At 51.5% G+C, this 24,521-nt stretch overlaps 2 protein-coding genes across 5 annotated transcripts in view; both read left to right on the top strand.

The window, feature by feature from the left end:
* Positions 1 to 1,338: 1,338 nt before the first annotated feature.
* Positions 1,339 to 13,955, top strand: Necap2 (NECAP endocytosis associated 2). Its single transcript, XM_021629632.2, has 8 exons — positions 1,339 to 1,473; positions 4,717 to 4,817; positions 6,145 to 6,249; positions 6,340 to 6,421; positions 7,442 to 7,550; positions 9,816 to 9,993; positions 12,135 to 12,219; positions 12,819 to 13,955. The coding sequence occupies exons 1-8, from the start codon at positions 1,382 to 1,384 to the stop codon at positions 12,865 to 12,867; spliced, it is 801 nt and encodes a 266-aa protein (XP_021485307.1). The 5' UTR covers positions 1,339 to 1,381; the 3' UTR covers positions 12,868 to 13,955.
* A 3,898-nt stretch (positions 13,956 to 17,853) lies between these two features.
* The window catches only part of Crocc (ciliary rootlet coiled-coil, rootletin), a 43,809-nt gene continuing 37,141 nt past the window's right edge, over positions 17,854 to 24,521 (top strand). Inside the window, exon 1 of one of the 4 annotated variants that reach the window (XM_021629414.2) lies at positions 17,854 to 17,969. The gene's annotated coding sequence lies outside the window, so the exon portion shown is untranslated. Of the gene's footprint in view, positions 17,970 to 17,995; positions 18,132 to 19,072; positions 22,446 to 24,521 lie in introns of those variants that run through there. The other 3 variants (XM_021629366.2, XM_021629310.2, XM_060379165.1) reach the window with 3 other exon arrangements.

Here is a 24,521-nt window from a genome sequence, read left to right on the forward strand (position 1 = left end):
CAGGCAGCAAGAAGAGAGAACCCCTGGGACTGACTTTGGCTTTTGAAACCCCAAAGCCCACCCCCAATGACACACTTCCTCCAACAAGGCCACACCTACTCCAACAAGGCCGCACCTCCTAGTTTCTCTCAATTAGTGCCACTCCTAATGACCAAGCATTCAAATATATGAGCCTGTGAAGGCCATTCTCATTCAAACTACCACAGTAATGGAAAAAGTTACAAATCAAGGCTTTTTTCAAACCGTTGGTGGAGACTTCAGGCAAGAGGGTTAGAGCAAAGCAGGGAAATGTCAGTTATTGGCCGTAGATGGCATTCTTAGCCTTGTTATTGGTACAAGCTGAGGTTTGTGCTTTCCAAAAGGATTTACCTAATAGTCACAAGAATTTTAAATCACACACAGAGGTGGGCAATAAATGGTTACTCAGAGTGTCAAGAAAGCTCAAAATCAATTTGGCTCCCAATCTGTGATATTCTAGCTTTTCACAATCGATCAACCTCATGCAGTGTTTCCCCCAATGTGATGGTGGTTTGAATGAGAATGCTCCCCTTAGACTCATATATTTTCATACTTAGTCCCCAGATGATGAAGTGTTTGGAAGGATTAGGAGGTGTGTCCTTATTGGAGGAGGTGTGATGGTGGGAATGGTCCTTGAGGTTTCAAAAGCACAGGCCAGACCCCGTCACTGTTGTCATTGTCTTCCCCCACTCCCAGCCCCCGGGTGTCGTGGTCCACCCGTGCCCACCAGGAGCATGATGTAAAGCTCTGATGTAAAGCTCTCAGCTGCGTCTCCAGCTGCGTCTCCAGCATCGTGCTTGCCCGCATGCCGCCATGCTCGCCGGCATGGACTGACCCTCTGAAATTGTAAGCGAGCCCCTGGTTAAATAAATGATTTTTCTAAGTACTGGCTTGGCCATGGTGTCTCTTCACAGCAATAGAACAGTGACTAAAATACCCAGAAACTTTTGATTTCTCCTGTTGAGCTAAGCCACTTTAGTACATAGTAGGTTATAATAAATGTGGAGGATGGTGGGGCCGATTTTTTCAGAAGCCTCTGAGAGCCTTCTGGGGTTAGCAGGGAGGAGTACGTTCAGCTGAGGAGGATGAGGCTGCAGGGCCTCTCGCAAATCAGCCAGTCTGGCCTAGGGTATAGAGTTGAACCACAAGCAGTTTTGGGATTAGGCCTTGATCTGCACCACATCCTTTTCGGGGTGTGCAAAGCCAGGGATTAATCGCCTCGTGTTCTGATCCAAAGTGCCCGACAGAGGGCACTCGGGAGCGACCGAGGACCGGGAGCCTCTGCTCAATCCAGAACGGGGTCACTTCCGGTCCCGAGGAGGCGGGGAAGAAGCCGGAAGTCCGGTGAGCTCTGGCAGTCGAGATGGAGGAGGGCGAGTACGAGTCGGTTCTCTGTGTCAAGCCAGAGGTCCACGTCTACCGCATCCCGCCGCGGGCTACCAACCGTGGCTACAGGTGACCGTTTCTGGCTTGCTCTTTCCCACTCCACCCGGCATGCACTGCGGGGGACCGAGGACCGGCTGTCGCGTTGGGGGGCGGAAGGGATGGAGCTCCGTGGCTGCTTCCCGGAGGGCTCGCTGGCCGTGAGCGTCAGCGGGACGGGGGCAACCGTCACAGCCAGTTCCCGAGGCCCCGAGAGGGCTGCGGGTTCCCTCGGCGGGGTCCACGTACAGGTCCTGCCACAGCGCTAACTGATAGACAGCCTTGACGGGATCCTTGAAAACCCTGTCACCCGCGGGAATCCCCACCGGGAGGGCAGAGGAGGGAACCCGGCGCCGTCTGAGGGACCTGTCCCGCGAAGCCCAGGGAGCCGGGGCCTGGCTCCGGCTTTCTTGACCTCAGTTTCACCCCTGAACAAAACCTACTGCAGCCGGGAGGACCCCACCGCCCTTGTCTTGAGTAAGCGTCTCCTGAGGCAAATAAACACACATGCTGGTAAACGCACGGAGTGCCTCTGGAAGGGAACCCAGAACTCTGTTCTAGGAGAGGTGAACCAAAGTCGGACACCTCCCGTACTGTTTGCACTCCCTACCCAAACAAGATGAAAAGCGCTTTCTGAAAAGGGCATTTCAGATATGACTGATGTGGCCTGTGGCCTGCGATGGGTCGTTGCTCCTTAGGAAGGGTGGCTCTTGAAGGCAGCGGGGCATCTAGCTTGTTTGGTAGCCTGTACCACAGGTGTATTGGAATGCCAGCTTCATCTGCCCTTTATGAGAGTGTCACAGGCTCATGGCAAATTTTCTGAACAGGCGTCTTACTGTGCCTGTGCTATAGTTTTGAAATATATTAAGATAACAGGATCCCAGGTCACCGAGCCACAACTGCCTGCGCGTTTTTTGTGTGTCTGTAGGTGTGCGTGTCCACGCTCACGCTAGCAGAGGAGCAGCAAGTGTCTTGCCTTCTCACTGTCTTACCCCCTTGAGGTGTTCTCTAACTGAGTGTGGAGTTTGCCATTTCATCTAGCCCCACCCATCCTCCTTTCTCTGCCCTGCCCCACACAGTGTAAGGTTTACAGATACCTGCAGCTACATCTGGCTTTGAGATTCTGGAGATCCAAACTGAGGTCCTCAGGTTTTCTCAGCTCCTGCTCATCCCTGCAGAACCATCTCCCCACTGGCTCCCTTTCCTTTCTGCTATCAAACTGGAGACTGGCAACCTAAACAGAGATGGCTGCCTACCCAGATCTGTTGGGTGTTTGTTCAGCAGGCTAGTGTTAGCTCCTCTTGGCCCTCAAGAGGGTGGGGTCACCAAGTATCCAGCCAGGCTTGTTTGATATGGAAGAAACTGCCAGCCTTGCACTTAACCTTTAGGCCCCTCCTTAGCCTGAGTCTGAAGCCCGCTGGGTCAGGGAGAGGAACAGAAACTGAGCCGCTGCTGCGTTGTTAGCTGTGGGTCTGCTTTCGCATGGCTCTGCAGCAGCTGCCACCAGCTAGAGTTCTAGAGAGCTGACATTTGCTTAGTAATTTCCCGGAAAAACCTCCTGGAAATACCCAGGGTGCTTGCTGTTTAGGGGTTTCTCTGCTGCTGCTGCTGCTGCTGCTGCTGCTACTAAAGTAGGACACTATTGCTAAAGGAGCCGAAGAAGGCACTGATGAGCATCTTTGTTTCCTTGTGCTTCTTCCTGCCTGAAATACATTTGAGAATATGTTTCCTAACCACTCTGTTCTCTCTCCTGTACAAGCAGGCACTTTTTTTTAAAAGATTTTATTTATTTATTTATTTTATGCATTTACATTAGTGCTTTATATGCATGTGCACCTGCATGCTAGAAGAGAGCAGTTAAGGGTATAGATGGTTGTAAGCCACCATGTGGTTGCTGGAAATTGAACTCAGGACCTCTGGAAGAGCATACAGTGCTCTTAACCACTGAGCCATCTCTCCAGCCCACGCAGGCACTTTTAAGCTCTTTCTACCAAAGGTTGTGCCCTCTGTACTTCCTCCAACATGGTCTCAGGGCTCAGCTGGTCAGTCTGTCCAGCGTGCTATCACAGTGTCGTAGCAGAAACAATAGGCCCCTAGCTGCTGGAAGGAAATCCCACTTGGGAGGCAGGAAAGGAAACTGGAAAGGAAATCCCACTTGGGAGAAGGACTGTGGTCTTCAGATTGGGGGTCGGCAAGCTACAACTGCTTGTGGTTTTGAATGCCTGGAAGCTAAGAATATTTTTTACAACTTTCAAGGACTGGAGATTTTGAAGACTATTTCATAATATAAAAATTACAAGTTTCAGATTTTGTTTAGTTACTGAGATACAGCCATGTTGAGAAAAATGCTTGCTAAAAGTAGTTTTTTAATGTAACTATTATAGTTTTTATTTTTATTTTTAAATTTACTTTTTAAAGTTAATTTAATTTTTAAATGTGTATGGATGTTTTGTCTGCATGTATGTCTGTGTACCACATGTGTGCCTGGTTCCTAAAGAGACCACAGGGATCCCTTAGGACACGAATTACAGACCCTTGTGAGCTGCCATGTGGGTGCTGGGAATTGAACTTGGTTCCTCAGGTAGAGTATGTTTATTTGCTTATTGAGTGTGTGTATGTGTGTGGGCACAGGCCTGTCACATCTCTGTGGAGCTCAGAAGACAACATGGAGGCCACACTTCTTCCCATCTACCACTCAGGTTCCATGATGACACATGGCTTTAATCCCAGCATTCAGGGAGCAGAGGCAGGTGGCTGTCTGTGAGTTTAAGGCTAGCCTGGTTTACAAAGGGAGTTCCATGCTAGCCAGGAAAAGGCTACACATTGAGACCTCCATCTCAGGAAAAACAAAAACAAAAATGTGTTTTAATTACATTTATTCGTGTGCATCTGTCTTTGTACACGTGCTGCTGTGTAAGTGGCAGTCAGTGGACAGCTTGTGGGAGCTGGTTCTCTCCTGCCTTGTGGAGTTCTGGGACCAGAAGCAGGCTGTCAGGCCTGGCGGTGGTTGCCATTACCTGTCGAGCCATCTTACCAGGCCCTGGTTTGGCACAGCGTTAGCATGTGTAGCAGCTCTTCCGCTGTCTTCCGCTACATCATCGGAACAGTCCAGTCGCCCAGCAGAGGCCATGTGACCCATGAAGATGTTAGTTACCGGCCGCCCTTGCTTTTACAGAAAGGCCGGCCAACTGTCCTCTTGAGCAAGCAATCCTTCCCATTCTCGTTCCCAGCCCTGGAGGAATGGAGCAGGAGGCTCAGTGTCTTTTGTCCTCATAGGGCCTCGGAATGGCAACTGGACCAGCCTTCGTGGAGTGGCCGGCTGCGGATCACTGCAAAAGGGAAGGTGGCCTACATCAAGCTGGAGGACAAGACCTCAGGTAAAGGCACAGGGCATGGGTTGGGCTAAGTTATCAGTGGAAGAGAGAGAGGCTGCCCTGGCCAAGCCAGGCTGCTCAGCGCTATGGCAGAACCACTGTCAGATAAAGGCCTCTAGGTGATCTAAATGCCAGTGTCCTAAACTGGGTATATTAAATCGATAAGAAGCTGCAGGCTGCAGGGCCATCAGTTTTCATTTAGGTCATTGCTGGTGACCCAGCTGCTTCTAAAACACTTGCGGTCATGCTTGTAATCCCAGAACACGGGGACACATTTTCTCAAATATCAAGGGTGTGTTTGATCAGACGCTGAGGCCACCATTCCCATACCTTTGAGCTCAGAGCCTACCATAAAGGCTCCTGGACCTGTGGTCTTTGCCATAGCTGTGGGAACCCAGCTACAAGGTGACACTTCATACACATGGGAACCTTTTCTTTGTTTCTGAGTCAGAGTCTCATTTAGCCCAGGCTTGCCTGGAACTGTGTAGCCAAGGATGACCCTGAACCTCTGCTCCTTCCACAAGAACAGAGATTATAGGCATGCCCCACCATGCCTCCTGTATGGCCTGCTGGGAAACAAAGCCACGAATGCTGAGTGAGCGAGCATGTAACAACTGAGCTCCATCATCTACAGCACAAGGGTGCAGTTTGGTTGTCCTGTTGCCTAGTCTCTGAGATTGACCTGAGCTAGTATGCTCTAGACTCTACTGTGGGGCCATAAGTGCCCTGCTTTCTGCTTGCTGGTTTGCTGGCTCCTTTTATCCTTTCTGAGGCATGGCATACCTATGCTGGGCCCATCGCCCTCAGGCTTTGTGCCAGCTACACAAATGGATGAAGCTGCTGGGCTGGGTGGTGGCGGCCCTCCCCTGGGGCTACTGTGTGGAGATGGAGGCCCAGAGTAGGTAGGACTTTTAATCTTTACGAAAAGCCAAGGCTGGGCATGGCCTTAATCCCATCCGAATGCAAAGGCAGGTGGATCTCTGCCTGGCCAGTTCTGGGATAGCAGATAATAAGACGCTATCTCAACCTCTTCCTCCTCCCAAGGGCCAGAGATGGGGGCTATTTTAAAGCAGTCTGATTTTGAAATAATTGTCAAGTAAAAATTGTTGACACTGTGGGCACCTGTAAGCCTTCTCTGACTCTGTTTTCCCTTCATTTCGTGCTGGCATTAGCCCTTCAGCAAGCATAGATTTGGTTGGATCTTGGAGTAGGCCTTGCCCATCTGTCTAGCTCTCCTGGTGTGACGTGGCTCACAGCAGGAAAGCCCTAGTACATAATACCAGGCTGGAGGGGCTGGCCCAGGCTCACCCCCCTCTCCCTGTCCTTACAGGAGAGCTCTTCGCACAGGCCCCAGTGGACCAGTTTCCTGGCACTGCTGTAGAGAGTGTGACTGATTCCAGCAGGTACTTCGTTGTCCGCATTGAAGATGGAAACGGTATGAGTGGGTTTGGAGGGTCTTCTATGTAGAATCATTGCCTCCGGAAACGTGAGGTTGATGGATGTCATCCCCCACCCTCACCCCCAGGGCGACGTGCTTTTATTGGGATTGGCTTTGGAGACCGAGGGGATGCCTTTGACTTCAATGTGGCATTACAGGACCATTTCAAGTGAGTGCCTCTTGGGGACCTGTATTGTCTCCTGCTTCTCCTCCCTTCTTACCTAGACAAACTGTTCTTCCTGGTTAAGTTGTCCAGTGACTGCTTTGTCCGCTGGCAGCCTGTCAGTCCACCTCCAGGCTGCCTTTTCTGCTCTCCTGTTCCCCAAGGCTGTGTGCCACCTATGTCAGCTGGCCTAGCCTTTTCGGTGTCCCAACTCTTCCTCAGCAGCCCCTGAGCTGCCAGAGTCCTTGTAAGGCTCTTGTGGCTCTAAAGGTCTGCTCCTTTATAATGTCACAAGAGGGACCAACATTTCCAGGGCACATCGCAGAAGCTTTGGTGCCCTTTATGAAAGGATGGGCACCCTCCAGGCTCTGCCTCTGACTGCAGGTAGGTGGACAGTGCCTGTCCATTTGTGTGGACACCCGTGTCCCAGTGGCTGCTAGTAGCATTGTAGGTAGGCAGGAAGCACTGTGCTGCCCTTCGCTTTTAGGCAGCTGTCTATCTCAGCGCATAGGAGTGTCCAGGTGGGAGCCAGAGGCACCGGCCATGCCAGGAGCTAGAGGGAAAAGTGCGGCGCTCACACCTCCTGGGTGCTATGTGTGCATGGGCTTACCTAGTTCTCAGTGTTAAGAACTAAACTCTAGAGCAGCCACTCTCAACCTTGCTAATGTTGTGGCCCTTCAGTCAGTGCCTCATGTTACGGTGATCCCGTGACCATGAAGTTATTTCCATTGCTACTTCATACTCTTAATTTTGCTACTGTTATGAATCATAATATAAATATCTGTGTTTTCTGATGGTTTTATACGGCCCCTGTGAAAGGGTCATTTGACCCCCAAAGGTGTCTCAGTCCCCAGGTTGAGAACCTCTGCTCTAAACTATTGTACTGGTGCATAGCAGCACCAGAGCTGGCATCTAAACCCTTGGTTGGGAAGTTGGCCTCCGCACAGGCGTCCTGGAGTGAAGACCTTGTAGGTGAAACAGCAGCTGCTGTCCCTGCCTCAGCTCTCTTTTCCTGGCCCTCCCCAGGTGGGTGAAGCAGCAGAGTGAGTTTGCAAAGCAAGCCCAGAACCCAGATGAAGGCCCCAAATTGGACCTGGGCTTCAAGGAGGGCCAGACCATCAAGATCAACATCGCAGTGAGTGCCACCCTCACGTGGCTGTGTGGGCTGTGGTTTTGTGACTCTTGAAGGCAGCCAGCCCAAAGCTTCCCAACCCTCCAAACCCTTCATAGTCCAGTTCCATCTGTGTAGCCAGAATGGATCCAGCAGTTTGACCTCATGCCGGGGTCACCGTGGCATTCCAGGCTGAGCTGAGTGTGTACAGGTGGGATGGCAGAATGGCAGCACAGACTCTATGACCACAGCATGCCCTGGTGCTAGGGCTTCTGGAGGAGAAATGCATGGCCCATAATGCAGGAGCCCACAGAGGGCTTCCTGAAGCAGTGGCCTGTGGGTAGGCTTGAGGGAGCAGAAGGTGGGCAGGCAGTACTAGCACTGGTGTTTCCACCCTGGCTGTTGGAGTGGGTCGGGAGAATCAGTGTGCTTATCTCAAGCTGTCTCTGCATGAGGAAGGTCTGGGAGCACTCCTGGTTGGAAGGCATCAAGGAGGATGCTGGGAGTCTTGGGCGCTTCTGCTGGTGGTATTGTCCTGGCTCCTGGAGTCTTTTTCCTGTGTGTTTCTGCATTCAGCATTCCCCACCAGCTCTTGCTGAGTAGGTTAAGGTGGACTGGGGACCCAGAAGAGGTCTCTTCCTGGCTGCCAGAGTGGAGGGGGCAGTGGTGTTGGGAGGCATTTGGGGGAATCAAGGATCTGTTTGGAGAAAGTGTGTGACTCTGAAATAATGCTTTTCCTCTTTACTCACCGTTTCTCTCTCTTTCCTGCTTCATGCTGGTGATGCTTTGGGACCTTGAAGTTGGCCAGCTGGCCCTTGAGAGAAAACACAAGTCCAACCCAGTGGACTGGTGGCACTGTGATTCTTTCTCTTGCTTGGAAGAAACTAACCTTTAATGCGCGTCAGCTGTGGGCCAGGTAGTGTTTTCAGGCATTTTCTCATCCGACTTCAGCATATCCCTTTCTAAAAGATAAAAGATTGAGGCCCAGGGACAGGAGGGGACTTGGCTGGGACAGGAGAGCTAGACATAGCTGGCCCAGCTAGCTGCATGTAGAGGGTGCTGGGACGTCTACCCCTACTGCTGCTGTGCTCCCAAGCAGGGGCTGCTGTCTCCATCAGTGTGGCTCGTGCTGGTTTCTGGCTCACCCACAGTGCTTACTGCTTTATCGTGTTGTGTTGAAGTGTCACGTACAGAAAAGTACCCAGATGGTAAATGCAGGACAGTGAATTTTTCAAAACCAAACTCACGGGCTGGGAAGATGATGCCTGCTGGTAAGATGCTCGCCTTACGTGTGTGAGAACCTGAACTCAAGATCCATGTAGACAGGTCATGTCACAGGACAACACATGCCGGTGTCGGAAGCACATGCTTATAGCCCCGGCCCTAGGGAGACAGAGGCAGGAGGGTCCCTGGTGCTCACTGGCCAGCCATCCTTGCCTAACTGGTGAGTGCCGGGTCAGTAAGAGATCAGACTTAAGGAGGTGGGTGGTGTTTCTGAAGGTGACACTCAGGGTTGACCTCTGGCCTGCACACTCACGTGCACCATCCGCCACATGTATGAACACACGTACATGTACACACACAGAAACGATACTTAAGAGCATGGGATTTTCCTAGGTCAGGAATAGAAGACTGAGCTGGTTAGGAGCCCCTGCCCTGCCCTGCCTTCCAGTGCCCTGGACTGGGTCTATCCTTCGCTTCTGTGAGTTTGTGGGAGACATAATCTCTTTCATATCTGATCCCCTCATTCAGTGTCATGCTGTAAGAGTTACCCGTGTGTGCTGTGGTTGTTCACCTCCGTGATGGCACATGCAGTTGATCTGTTTTCACTGAGGATGGACACTGGGGGGCTCCATCGGGGTCAGCTCCAGATGCTGCTGCTGTGAATGGCCAAGCTTGAGTCTTTGTTATGCACAGATGTCTAAGGATGGGGCCGCAGAACCCCTTGCTGCTCCGTCTATGCCTGTGGATGCTTCGGCAGAACACTGACTGGCTTCCCTTGCCCCTCCGTGAATGTCCTGGCTGCGCTGTCCAGTCCATACCCAGGCTGTTTTCGTGGGTGGAATGGTGTATGGTTGTAACCTGTACTTCGTGATGAGAAGTGAGATCCTACGCACTCCTGACCATATGGTGCTAGATGGGATCTTGGGATAGGTTTCTTCTAGCTCAGCTTGCTGTGTGGGACCGAGATTGGCTGTCCAGGTGTTGAGGACTGGAGGTCTCCCTGGCTTTTCTAGTGTGTGGTGACTCTGGCACAAAGGCTGATTTGCATTCTTCTCTTCTCTTTAGAACATGAGAAAGAAGGAAGGAGCAGCTGGGACCCCAAGAGCCAGGCCCGCCAGCACAGGAGGCCTGAGCCTGCTTCCCCCTCCTCCGGGGGTCAAGACCCCCATCCTTATCCCTCCTCCCGGGGAGCAGTTGTCTGGGGGGGGCTCTCTGGTTCAGCCAGCAGTTGTTTCTGGTTCAGGTGAGTGCTGGGGTGACCTTTGCATCCAGACCTGGCAACTTTGTCCCCAGTGGTGATGAGGTTTCCCTTTTCCCCACTTGCTTTGTACCGGTGCATGTGACTAGATGGTGGCACTGTCACATACACTTGAAGTTCCTCTGTTCCCTGGCCTTTCTCCTTCCCCTTCAGAGTACCTGTTCTGGGAGGCAGTGACCATGAGGCCATCAGTATGCGGGTGCCTGGGCCTCAGTGTGTCCTCAACGGTCTGTGCTCACATGTGGGAAAGGTGAACCACAGTGCACAGGCTAGATGTATGGGGCCCAGATCACTAGTGCCAGCATTGTTCCCCTTGGGGGCCCCTCCAGAGGAACTGGGACTGTGAAGGGAGGCCACTGGAGCAGGGGTGTTGGCATTCTAGGTAGAAGGACCTTTAAGTGCTGTTCTTAGAGAGTTGGGCCAGGTGCGGCCGTTAGCCACTGTGAGCAGGAGAAGCCACGGGGGAGGAGGGGATCCAGTGTGAGCTCCTCCTTGCACCGCCAGGTGCTGTCAGACGGAGAACCTCTCCTAGCGGGCTGCACGGAGGAGCCCTTTCCCTCCTCCTCCTCTCCAGGCTGGGCGTGTCACCAGTGCTTTTCCACAGCACTGTCAGCAGGTTTAGAGTGAAAGCATCTAGGGAGGAAGCCTTCCTGAGTCCCTGGTCATTAGAGTTGAGGACATCAGCTCCTCTCTTTGGAGGTCAGGCTCCCACCCTCAGCCATGTGAAGTTGACCAAGAAAGTGCCAGAGTTAGCTTCCGCCTGGTGTCAGGGAACTGTTCTTCTAGCATTTCGTTCAGAGTGTGCCTGTAGGACCACTGGCTTTGGCATCACTAGAGACAGGAGCAGCAGTCTGAATGCTTAGGGCTTTCGTGTCTGTCTCAGCCTTTCCCCAGGTCCTGGGCCCTGTCTGAGTGCATGTGGATGACTAGGGCCCAGAGACATCACAAGACAAGTGTCCCTTGACTTAGGAGGGATAGAGGAACATTCTGATAAACAAGTGGAGCGTGCACCTAACACCGTCATAACCGTAATAAAGCTGAAAACCCTAATCCAGTATCATTTAAGTCAGGACCAATTGGAGAGCATGGAGCCCTTGCCCTCTGTGGCTTCCATCCATGTGCTCATGGCCTGCAGTAAACATGTTCACAAACAAGATGATGTCAGACAGTAAGCCAGCTGCCATCTGTTGAGGCTGTCTGCTCTGGAGTTATGGTGGTTGAGTTCAAACTGTAGCTCACTGTTTTTGAGCTCGTAGTGGCCTTCTCAGTGCCTCCGTGATCCCATCTGTAGAATGGGGTAGTCATGGTGCTTATGGTGAAGATCACCTGAGCTATGCCACGTACCACAGTTGGAATGGTATGCTGACCACTGTGAGCTCTCACTGGGTGCCAGCCTAGGTTTACTCATTGGCCTGAGCTGAACATGCCAGGTCTATGAGCTAACTCTGGCCTGTGAAATAGTCCTACCAACCATATGAGAACTCAAACTCAAGTGATCTACACAGTCTCGCAACTAATCCTGGCCTGACCTTCCCTAGAAGTTGTGGTGAGGTTCAAATGAGACAATACACTTAGCACTCGGCGAACTGTGAGGTACCCCCATTGGGGACCTTGGTGTCATCTGGTTTTGCAGCCCAGAGCAGATGAGATGTGACAGTGTAGCTGTTGGCAGCATAGGAAAGGCACCAGGAAGCCGAGGAGGCTTGCCTCTGTGGAGAGAGGTGCAGGGCAGGCTTCTGTGTGGCTCAGCTCGACTGGAAGCCTCTCCCTGGCAGTGTGTGGCCTGGGGTCTGGGCAGTTGATCCACCCGTTGCTGCAGGCTTTCTGGAGGGGGCTTTGGGGAGGCATTCTTCACTCCAGACAGCAGGGCACAACACAGGTGTTGTTCCCTGGCACTTTTCCATCTACCTTGTGTGTGACTCCTGCTTTCTCTCTAGGGGCCACCAAGGGCCCACGAGAAAGGTGGTGGAAATGTGGCTCTCTGGAGTTGTTGGTCCCCAAAACATGTCTCCCTGTGTCTCAGCTGCCTGGGGTCATACGACTGGCCACTTGTTAGCAAGGCCACCAGAAGGACATCTCTGACATCCCTGTCTCTTTTTCTCCCTCTCACTGAACTTGGGGACTAGGAGGTGCTGCAGAATCCTGGCCACAATCTAAGCCTGCTGCCGCTGCCACTGCTGATGTCTGGGGTGACTTCACCAAATCCCCAGGGTGAGGAGGGTAGCTTTCTGGGCTGGGTGGGGCCAGAACTGTTTCTCTGAGTTCCCTGGAATTGTTGGCTGAGCCTGCTGGGAGACCAGCTCTGGTTGCACATTTTCATGGCAGCCACAGAACAGAGAACCCTTGCCTTGGGTGGCATTGCCCTCTTTGCCTCTAAAGGATTTTCACTGCTTCCCACTGCCTGAGACCTCCATCCACAAACTTGTGTGGTTCTCATCAAGTGAGTCAAGTTTTCATCCCGAGTCAAGAATCAACACATAGGTTTTAGGCCTGGATCATCTTCAGGGAACCTTTGAGGCAAGGCCTCACTGGAGCTTTAAGCCCTGCCCTTAGGTCATTGTGGAAAGATGCCAGATTCCCGTTGTCAGGGGTACGTGGGAGGCTCTGCGGTGTCAGCACAGGTCTGTTTTCTGTAAAGAAACAGCTAAAATCCTCACACAGGCCAGATTGGATTCTTGAGCCACATCTGCCACCTGCTGCTCCAGGCTATTTGGGGACTGTCTGCTCGAAGCTCCTCCTACCCAAAAAGATGTCCACTCTGTCTGCTTGCAACAGCTGATACTGCCACCTTCCCTGTCTTCTCATTACAGGACGCCTTCCAGCCAGTCTCAGCCAGGCACTGGCTGGGTCCAATTTTGACCTGCCCAACTTTTTCTCAGCTGATTTCTGGGAAGGAGCTGCCACACCAGGCCCAAGGAAGGAGGCAAAGTGCTCCCTGGCTGGCCCCTGGGGCATCGCTGTCCTCTCCTTGCCAGGCTCTCTTGACAACCTGAGCCTGACTGACAAGAAGCAGTGAATTGGCACCATGCCACACTGTTGCTGGGACTCAGGTGCTGCACTGCCAGAAGACAGGAGCAAACACTCCAGGGCTCCCACACCCATCACCCTCCTCACTGAGGGACCCAGACTTCTTCCATCAAGGACCCTTATTAAACGCAGCCCCCAAAGCACAAAATAGGTTGAGTTTGTGGCCTGGGTTCAGTTCTGCCTCTTGGGTTGGCAGGTATCCCACATTCACTGTTGGGCAGGGGACTTCCTGCACTCTGTCATAGGAGCCATCCGATGCCTTCCAGAGGAGGCCTTCCTGACTGCCAGCCAGTCTCTGAGCTGCAGTGGAGTGGGCTGTCAGGGTCACCGGAAGGATTAAACAGCTTTTTGAAAATGTTGACACATTGCTCTGCTAATATGCTGACCCGCACTAATGTTCCCTTGCAAAGGACCCGCTGACACACTCTTCTCCCCGCCTGAGCCCCGCAGGAAGCAGTGGGAGTCCGCCTGCACACCTGGCTCTCATGTCTTCCTCTGGTGGGGCAGGCTCTGGAAGCCAGTTGGGCAGTGTTGTGGGGAAGTTGAAGCAACACAGATGGAGCCAGCGCGCCTGTCTTCTGGTTCTGCTCGGGCTCACAGGTTCATGGTATAGCGGGCCCACTTGACTTTTCCCCCGGTGGCTCCTGGAGGGACGTGTCTGTAGGCAGTCTCGTTTGTTTGTTTGTTTTCCTTCAGAGACTGACAGAAGGAGCTCTGTCAGCTGGAAGTCCAGGCCATCAGGATTAATTCATAAGAGATTGCCGTCTCTTCAGTGAACCTCACGCTCAAGTTTCTTTATAGACTTAACCTTACCTTCAGTTGAAAGGTTTCTTTTTTGAAGGGTCAAGACTGTGCTGACCTCGTGGGACCAGAGTTTTAAAGATGAAAAAATAAATAAACGTTTTTACTTGTGTACTACATCTCAAATGGATGTGTTTTTGGTGGTGTGGCTGCTCAGCTCTTGGGTGCCCAGGCACCCTGTCATTCAGAGACCCTGATCCTGTTACCCTGAGGTACAGTACCTCAGCATGTCTAGAGGAGACTTTCCTAAGCCTCCTGGCTTAGAACACTGGAAACTGATTGTGTCTTAGAACCTCAGTGGAGAACCTTGTCTCTGCAGACCCCACACAAGCCCAAGTGTGAAAGGTGCATGCACACAGGCCAGGCAGAAAAAACGTTACAAAGAAACGCTAATGTCTGAAGGCTCAGGACAAAAGGCAGATTTATGGCCATAGTGTGTGGTAACCAGCACAGGGGAGGTAGGAGCAGAGCTGCGGGATCCTACCCGCTGAACACATGAGGAGTGTGTCAAAGGGGCCACATCACTGCCCATCTGGGTGAATGCCGTCTGTGTATGGAGGCTGAAAACTGGGATGGCTACAATAGGGTACCCTCAATTAGAAATCTGCCAGGTGTGGTGGCACCCACCTGCAGTTCCAGTATTCAGGAGGTGGAGGTGGAGAGATGGTGAATTCTAGGCCAATATGGGTTACCTAGTGAGACCTGATATCAAGACTGTTGCAGGGCCTGGCTCTTGCAGTTTGGTCTCTAGCACCTAGGCAGCACCTCACAACTGCCTTTAAGTCCAGCTCTGAGGGCTCCAAAGCCTCTGGCTTCCCTGAGCACCCGCACTCATGGATACACACAGACACATAATTTTCTGTGTATTTTCGTGTCTGGGTGTTTACTTAAATATATATGGTTGTAAAGCACGTGTGCCTGGTGGCCAAGGAGGACGGAGAGGGTGTCAGATTCCCCAAGACTGGAATTCAGACAGTTGTGAGTCCTCAGGTAGGTGATGTACACTGAACCAGGATCCTCAGAAAAAGCTGTCAGGTCCTCATTGAGCCATCTCTCCTGCCCCACTTGATTTTTAAAAGTATTCTGAGGTCAGGGCTTGGCTTCTGGAAGCCGATGCGGGCTTTGGATCTAGGCTGTCCCCTTGTTGGCACTAGGACCACTACACTTTTTTTTCCTGCATGTCAGGTGTTTTTTCTCAATTTGCCCTCCACTTTATTTTAAATTTTTGTATATGAGGATATTCTGACTTTGTGTATATCTGGGCACCACCTGTGTGCCTGCCTAGTGCCCGCAGAGGCCAGCAGAGGGCATCAGATGTTTGTCAAGGCCTCACTGGGGTGAGCTACAGCACGAGCAGTGTCCGCTGAGTACAGAGGGACTTTCTCAGACCTGCCAGTGGTATAATGACAAGAAGACTTTTAAATACTTTAAAGCCTAGGCCTTTAGCTGGGCAGCTTCCCAGCTACCATCTAGATTTAACCCGACTATTCTACCCACCGTGTGGTTAATTCTTTGCTGCTGTTTATGTCTGTCTGTCTGTCCCCTACATCTGCTTCCAAATCTCCATATTTGCTTTCTTCTCCCAGCATCCCTCTCTCTCCAGGAAGTTCTGTCTTCACTTCCTGCTTCAGCTATTAGCCATCAGCTCTTTATTACAACCAATCAGGAGTGAGCCAACACCTGACACATCTATTAGATTGCTGTTTACAAAATAGAAGGCCTGGTGATGGGCCATAGAAATCACAATAGCACGGGGGTGGAGGGGTGGGGGTGGCACACGCCTTTAATCCCAGCACTTGGGAGGCAGAAGCAGGAGGATCTCTGTGAGTTGGAGGATAGCCTGGTCTACAAAACAAGTAGACAAAGTTACACAGACCCCTATTTCAAAAAAATAAAATAAAACAAAACGAATAATACGAACATCCTGCTAACACTTCGCTCTCTGCTGGCACAGGATGGACAATTGAAAATACAGAGACACTCCTCCACACACTATGAATGGAAGCCATACCTACTGCTGAGAAGTTACGTAAATGTACATCTGTCCAGTGACTCACTAGATCCCTGGGGAAGAGGAGTTAAAGTGTGCTATATAGTGATCACTAAGCTGTGTCAAGGTTGGGCAGCTAAGAAAGAAGCCTGGAGTACTGCACAGAGCTTCGTGTAGAGTGCTGACTAGCATGTGCAGAGCCGTGGTCATGCCCCAGCATTGACAGAACCCAAAATACATACTTGCATGGTATGTGCTCTTTTGCTCCGCACTGGAAGGGCAAATATGTAAAATTTTCTCTATAGAGACATAGGAAACTACATCTCACAGGTTGTTACAGGTGGCTAGAGACAGAGATAGATGGACAGAAGCTGGGCAAGGTGATGCAAGGTTGAGGTCAACCTGGGCTAAATAATTCCAGGCCAGCCTGGACTACAGTGTGTGACCCTGTCTCAGAAAAAAAAAAAAAAAAAGGAAAACTTCTTGATTTCAATTTTGAAGACAGTCAATATGCCATCTTTTCAAAGAAATAATATTTACACTTTACACTTAGGAGATGAACTGTCATACAAGTACCTAGAGATAGAGCATAGTTACTATTTTTAAGTAACATTTAAAAAAGGTGTTTATGTGTGTGTGCATGATTATAGCTGGAAAAGCTGGAGTTAACAGTGTGTGCTGGCAGCAGGCTTGTTTTGTGGGTGCTGAGGTCCAAACTCCCATTCTGATGATTGAGCAACAAGGGGTCCTCACCCTTGAACCCCCTCCAGCTCAAGTCAACATGTTCGTGTGTCCTCTTCTTCTGCGTGGCAGGGTTTAAACTCACTAAGTAATTAAAGATGACGTTTGATCTTCAAGTCCGCCTCTGCCTCCCAGCTGCTGGGATTTAGGTGTGCTCTACTGGGCTGGGGTTTCTGAAATGCTGGCTTATTATTTTCTTTGGAGTTTTTTGTTTGTTTTGTTTTTTTGAGACAGAGCCTCTCTATATAGGTCTGGCTGTTCTGGAAGTAACTATGTAGACTCAGCTGGCCTCAAACTCAGGTCTGCCTGCCTCTCACTGAGTGCCTGTGCCATTTGGAAAAAAGCTGGCTGAATGCTTTTCTTCCAAATGCAAACCCATAAAGGTAAAGGTACTTTTTCAAGCCAAACATTCCATCCTTCAATTCTAGAGTCAGGCTAGAACCAAGGTACTTTTTCTGAAGACACGGACAGAAGACCTGCAAGCAGATGTTCAGATCTGGTTCTCAGTTTTATTCCATCTAGGGGAATCAGATGAGCTTCCAGGATGATAGCAATCAGGGCACCACCATTAAAAAAAAGGATTTAATTATTATTTTATGTGTTTGTGTTTCGCCTGTATGAATGTGGGTGGGTTCTGGGAATCGAATCTAGGTCCTCTGCAAGAATAAGCGCTCTTAACCACTAAGCCAGCCCTCCCCGCAGTCCGCACCACCATTTTACAAGCGAATATAGGGCAGAGTGCTCAGCAGGACCACTCAACCATCAGGAAAGGATCTCCCAGGGGTCAGATTTTTAAAGCCTCGGGCACTGCTCCTGTGGCCCGGAGGGTCGCTGTCTTCGGCCAGAACACAGAGTCTTCAATGGGCCCCTGCAACTGGGACACTTCCCGACGATGGAGTTCTGGTTGGTGCAGAGAAATTAAGGTTGGTGCAACAGCAAGACTCCATCGGCCCGCACTGGAGGCTTTTCTTAGCTGAGCCCCGCTCTCTCCGCCTCGGCCACGCCCCCGGTTGAGCCCCGCCTCCTGGCCACGTCTCCGCCCCGTAGCGCCTTTTTCCTCCCCGCGGGCGCTCTGCTTCGCCTCAGCCACGCCCCTTCGCCTGCTTTACGGTGGAGCGAGCGCACGCCTGGCCACCCTCCCCCACCCCCTCCTCCCACGCTCCACCCTGTAGCGTCTTTCTCCAACAGGAGGCGCTCACTCCGCCTGGGTCTCGCCCTCGCCCACTGGAGCCATGTCCTAAGCACCCGCTTCCTACCCCGCGCCGCTGAGATTTTTCCCTTTGCCCGGGCCCTCCCGCCGTTCTAATCCCGCCTCCTGCGTCGCCACGCCTTCGACCACGCCCCCACGCGCACGTCCCGCCCCTCCGCTGTGCCCGCTCGGCCTCGGCTGCAGCGCGCGAAGGTAGGAACCCGAGGCGCGCGTGCGCGGGGCGGTGACGGGGCGGGTGCGCCCGGCTCAGGAGGCGGGCTGGAGCGGTGTGGGTGTCCTGGGGTCTCCCAGCGCCCCGGCGACCCCTTCGGACTGGGCTGGGCTAGGTCTAGGCGGGAAGAGAACGCATCGGCGGTACGTCCCCACTGGAGTCTCCCCGCCTGGGGCCTGAGGCCCGGGGCCTGCGGCCCAGAAGCCTCTCATCGGGGGGCCCTGGCTCCACTGGGCGCAGCAGTCGGGAAGGACACGGGCAGCCGTAAGCCGCTGCCCGTGCCCTCCTGAGGGCCCGGCCCGGCCCTGCGGTGGTTTGCTCTTCCTCTTCCCTTTAGACGATCTCGGTTGGGCGGGAAAGGCTTTCATAGTGCACGAGCAAACGGAGGCCCAGTGGGATCACTGGGCCGTCCAGAATGGGGAGGCCTCAGGAGCCTGTGCGGAGATTTGGGTCTCCACTCAGGGATTTTCAGGATGGGCCCAGCCAACGGCACTGGAGCTGGAATTTGGAGACACCTTCCAGGCTTTTTGCAAACCCAAGTCTGAAGGGATGTCTGTTCCACCCCAGATCTGCGCAGCCAGCCCCCTGGACAGATGTCCGAACTTGTCTGGAGAGTGGGAACCCTCAGAGAGAGGCCTTGGAAATACCCGTTGTCTACTTAAGATTTCCTGTTTTCCTGTTGAGTCCACAAAGCAATTCCAAGACTAGCAGAGGCTATGCAGTGGCTCTTTGGGGAGACTCCCAAGCACGCGTTCTCTTCATGTACCCCTTTCCTCCTGATTGAGTCGTCCTTCGAAGAGTAGGCACCCTTAACCCTTGGGGGCACGGCCTGGCCTGGACCCCTAGTATTTACTGGTGTCTTGTGACCCCTTGCTGTGTAGCACGGCTGAGATTTATGCATCTTCAGCCAAAGTTAAGGGGATTATCCCCCACCCTCGTTTAATTTCCTGTTCAGGTTAAATATCCCAGAAGTCCTTCATTTAAAACAATTTTTTTTGATACGTACATATACATAAAAAGATTTGTGGGGACAGGACCCAAATCAAAGCAAAATGCACTGGAGGGGCTTCGCTTACCCACATGGCCTGCAGTAGCTTTATACATCTTTGGTGTTCCGTGGTTTGTCACATGAAGTTAGGTATGGACCACTTGTGGCACTGATTTACAGGTTTGAGATTTTCAGATTAGGGATGTTCAGCCTGTATCGTTGCTCGGCTCAGTGTTCATTTCTTCAACAACGGAGCGCTTTGGGTTGTGGATGTGGGAATGAACAAAGATGACTTGGTCCCTGCTCTCCGGACAGATAGCAGTGTAAGCAGTGAATCACTACTGGCAAGGACCGCTTCAACTGGGAGGTCCAAGCCAGCTCTCCCAGATGCTGATCTCCAGGCAGCACTTCCTTTGTCTTGGGCAGAGGAGGAGGAAGAGGGTCTCAGGCAGAGAGGATGGCAGGTGCAAAGGTGTGTGGTGGGAGCATGGCTGCTGTGTTTGAAGAGTCAAGAAAGCCAGTGTGACTAAATGGAGGGGAAAGAAGGAACTGAGGTTGTGGGTCAGGAGGGCTGGGGCCAAGCTCAGGCCTTTCAGGCTGGGAAAAGTGGGGAGCTTTGAGCAGAGAGGGACAGGATCTCACTGTATGGAGTGGAGTAGAGGTGGGAGACCAGAGAGGAAGCAGGAGACCCTGGAAGCCATTTTAGCAGTTCATGAGAAGCAGTGGCTTATGTAATATACATTAGAGACCACACATAGCAAGGGCCACATAATGGCAGTTGTTGCTGTTTAAAATTATTTAAAATTTTGAAACAAAAGGGCTGGGTTGGTAGAGTGCTTGCCTGATATGCACAAAGCCCTGGGTTCCATCCCCAGGACAGAATAATTATGGCAGTGTATAATCTCAGCACTTGGATGGTTAGAAGAACCTTAAGGCTTTTCTGTGCTACATAGTGAATAAGAGGCCATCCTGGCATGCTTAAGACCCTGTCTTGAAAAACAAACTATTGTAGTGGCACATGCTTTTGATCCCAGCACTCAGGGAGGCAGAGGCAGGCAGATTGCTGAGAGTTCAAGGTCAGCCTGGTCTACAAAGTGAGTTCAAAACAGCCAAGGCTACACAGAAAAACCCTGTTTCAAAAACAAACAAACAAAAAACCAAAAGGGTTGGAGAGATGGCTCTTCCAAAGTTCAATTCCCAGCAACCACAACCATCTATAATAGGATCTGGTGCCCCCTTTTTTCCTGCAGGCAGAATACTGAATACTGTATAAATACTAAATTAAGAAAAGAAAGAAAAAAGAAACAGACTAAAACAAAATGACCCGGAGACTCAGGCTGACCTGAAGCTGTGGCTTCGAACTCCTCAGAGCTTGTGAATTTGAGCACGTTATTTACCTTCACTGAGTTGTGGGTCACCATCTGTGACGTGGCTAGAATGTACCTTCTCGTGGAGTATACAGACCACAGTGCCTAGCTCATGGTCGCATGGTTCAATATTTTTCCTGAGGTTTCTAGTCAGTTGCCAGAGAAAATGAGCAGGTAAGTGGTAGGAAAAGCTGCTGTGTTTGGGACTCCTGGGTAATTGTCGAGCTTTTTGGCAAGGGGTGGCAAATAGTAGGTTTGGAGCTTGAACAAGAGTGGGTAAGGGAATGAGTGCGAAGGATCTGCTTACGCGTCTAGACAGTGGCTGAGGGTCAGGAAGTGAGACGTAAAGCCGGCAGTAGTCATCAGGAACTAAGAAGAATGGGGTGAACAGCAAACTGCAGCAACAATAGGCAACACCTGCCCCTGTTTGCCTGCAGGAGTAATTAAGGTAACACTAGCTCGGGATCACATGACCCTCAGACCTCAGAGGCTTACAAATGATGTCCTGCTGGGTGTTTGGCAGGTGGCTTCCTATGGAATGGGACAAGGACTGAAAGCCTTTGTGGTTTGGCATCCTCTTGGCCCCTGGAGTTACCTCCTTCCAGTTGACAGGGAAGGAAGGAGGCAGTTCCTCCTGGGAAGGAGTCACTGGTTACTCCAGAGCGACATATTCTGTCTTAATTCTACTGGACAGAACCTGACCACATGATTCTATCTGGCCTTCTCTGACCCTATCCGGCGTACGTATTCAGGGGCACAGCTTTTTTCACCCTTCTGGTGGTAACAGGCACCATTGGCACCCCATTCTACAGAAAGGAAAACAGACTTGGGGTGAAGAGGGATGAAGTCACTGGTGTAAGGTGACAAAGCCCACCCACGAGGAGGCTTGGCCAAGATTAGCGTCATGGTGGTCACTTGCTGTCAGTTCATTTTGTTGCTATATGGAATACACAAGACTGGAGAGGTTTGTTTTTTCTTGATTTTTGTTTTACGTGTATGAGTGTTTGCCTGCATATATGTATTACGTTTGTGCCTGGTGCTCACAGAGGCCAGAAGAGGGTGTCAAACTAAGCTAGTGAGTGCTAGAAACAGAGCCCAGGCCCCCTGCAAGAGCCTCAAGTGCTCTGAACCACTGAGCCACTTCTCCAGTCCTAAGACGAGGTAATTTACAAATGAAGAAGTTCATTAACTCAGGATGCTGAAGGATAGGCCTTCAGTGGGTGACCATATCTGGCAAGGGGCTTGGGCTAATAAAGCTGTGGGAAGACAGAAGACAAACTTAATAGGAGTGCAGAGGGCTGGGCTCAGCCTTTAACAGCCACTTAAAAAGTTTTACATGTGCACGTGTCTGCAGTGTGTACATGTGTATTCACATATGTGTGGGTACACATGTTTGCATTAGGGATTGATGTCAGATGTCTTCCTCAGTACTTTTAGTTTACTGAGGCAGGGTCTCCTGCTGAACCAAGGTCAGGAGTCAGCTGCTCTAGCTATACAGTTTGATCTGAGGAGCCCCTCTCTGCCTCCCGGTGCTGGAGTTACAGGTGGGTGGGCATACCTACTGTTTTAGTCAGGCTTACTATTGCTGTTGTGAACAACACTACCAAAGCAACTACGGGAGAAAAGGGTTTATTCGGCTTATACTTCCACATCATGGTCATCAGTGAAGGAAGTCAGGACAGGAACTCAAGCAGAGCTGGAACCTGGAGGCAGCTGATGCAGAACTCATGGAGGAGTGCTGCTTACTGGCTTGCTCAACCTGCTTTTGTTCGTTTGTTTTGTTTTTTTGAGACAGGGTTTCTCTGTGTAGCCTTGGCTGTCCTGGAACTCATTAAGTAGACCAGGCTGGCCTCGAACTCAGAGATCCACCTGCCTCTGCTTCCCAAGCACTGGGATAGCACCACCCACAATGGGCTGGGCCTCCCCCATCAATCACTAATTAAGAAAATGCCCTACAGCCAGATCCTATGGAGGCATCTTCTCAACCGAGATTTCCTCTTTTCAGATAATTCTAGCTTGTGTCATAAAACTAGCTAGCAAACCTACCCTGTATTCATTCACATATTCCCCGGGATCAGATCCTCAGTCCTCATGTTTTTGTGGTAAGTGATTTGCCTACTGATTTTGTTAATGCTTGATTAGATTTAAGTTCTGTTATGCACCTGTGAGTTTTGTTTGCATCCATGTCTGCATGCCTGGTGCCTGCAGAGACCAGAAGAAAGCATCATATTCCCCTGGAACTGTAGTTATTGGTGGATTCTGGGAATCGAACCCAGCCCCTCTGGAAGAGTAGCCAGCGTTCTTAACGGTGCGGTGCTGTCCATATTGTCCATATTGTCCTTAAATGCAGTCCATATTGTCCTTAAACACAAGATTTTTCTTTCTTTGCTTCCAAAGTGCTGGGATTACAGATCTGAACTACCACACCTTCAAGCCACACTGTGATATAAGTAAACTAAAGTACTGAGTCAAGCATTAATCCCTCTGACCTAATCCCCTCTTAAAGGGCCCATCACCTCTGAACTCTTCCATTGGGGACCATATTTCACCCTGAGTTTGGGAAGGGGCAGACCACATTAGAACCCCAGTAGGTGATGCTGTAGCAATCAGATTCCCATGAGGAATTTGGCTGGCGGAGCCCTCCCTGCCTCCCTCCCTTTCTTTCTTCCTACCCTCTTGGGGCTTGGAAGGAAGCTGCAGATAGCAGAGCAGTGCACACTCAACAGGATTTAGCAACGCTGGTGAGCTTGGTATTTCCCAGCATCCAGGGTCTAGCCTCCTGCCACTTTGCATCGATCTTTTGGACACTGGTTGTGGGAGACACAAAATGATTCTGTTCCACTCTCCAAGCCCATCTGTGATCTCATCTGTGCTGAGCTGGGCACCTAGGGGCTGGACATCATGGCCCAGGGTGATTGAGGCTCTTCCTGGCCTGGTTATGGGTGTTGCATCCTGGAGGAGCGCTGTGGAGACTCTTTGGAAGAAGGGCAGTGCTGAGTGGCAGCTCTCTGGTCATGGGTTTAGATTTGCTGGAAATCTGGATAGTTTGCCATAGCATCTTGGTGGCACTTACCTTCTTGGCCGGGTGTACCGTGTTTCCTGCATTTCCGTTTGCGGGATGGATTCCTTTGTTGGGAAGGGGAGATCCAGTCTGGACTGATGTACATTTATTCAGCACCTGTTGTATCCCTGGGTCTGACCTGGACATAGCATCGGGTCTTGAAGAACAAGAGGCCCAGCCTTCCTCTTTGGGCATTTTGGGGAGGCTGTTTGGCCTAAGAGTGGGGGTGAACCTCAGGCTTAGCGTTCTCTACAACTCTCACCTTGCATAGGTGAGACCTCCCCACCCCTCTGAGCCTCATTTTGCTCAGCTGGAAATGGGCTGATATGAGGATTTGGTGAGCGCAGATAGACATGCTCAAGAACCGAGGGACCTGGAGAGCAGGAGCAGGTAGTGCTAATAGAAGCTTCGGTGAGCTCACCCTTGCTCTGCGTGCTTTCGAACCCCTCCTGCTTTCAGCACATTTTAATTCCCATGAAGACTTCCATGAGGAAGCTGAGGCCCAGAGAGGTAATTTGTCCAGGGTCACACTGCTAACACATAGCAAGCCAGCAATGCCAGGCCCTCACCAGTGTGCCTCAAAGCCTCCTTGCTGCACGGAGGGCAGTTCTTGGACTCTGGGGCCCAGGGACTGTGCACATTGTGCTTTCTAGTGAGTGAAAACAGTGTTTACCTACTTTTCACTCTATGAACCGGCACTCTGCTGTGTGCTGTTGACAGGCAGGGCAGACGCTTTGCTCCCAGACAGCTCAAGGGAGCACCAGTAATACCAGCTCTTACACAGGAGGATGCTGGACACAGCTGGGGGTGGGGTTTGGAGGGACTCAGTCCATAGCCCTGTCAGAGCTTCCTTTGCTTTCCCAACCTGTAGGGTGTGTGGATGCATTCTGAGCAAACCACGTGAGCCCGTCCGTTCTGGGTCAGGGAAGATGATCCATTGACTGGGGACTCTGGCCTTTCCCGCCTCTGGCAGCTGGGCTGGAAGTCTTCAGGACCCACAGGCTGGGGAGGGTGGAGGGTGGGGGGGAATCTGTCCCCTCCCTTTTTACCTTCCACTCACATTCCCCGCTTTGCCCTCCTCTGCTGTCTTTGCTCCTCGGTGCTGGCTGGACCCCAG

This window comes from Meriones unguiculatus, chromosome 3 (assembly GCF_030254825.1).
Source record: "Meriones unguiculatus strain TT.TT164.6M chromosome 3, Bangor_MerUng_6.1, whole genome shotgun sequence".
NCBI lineage: Eukaryota > Metazoa > Chordata > Mammalia > Rodentia > Muridae > Meriones > Meriones unguiculatus.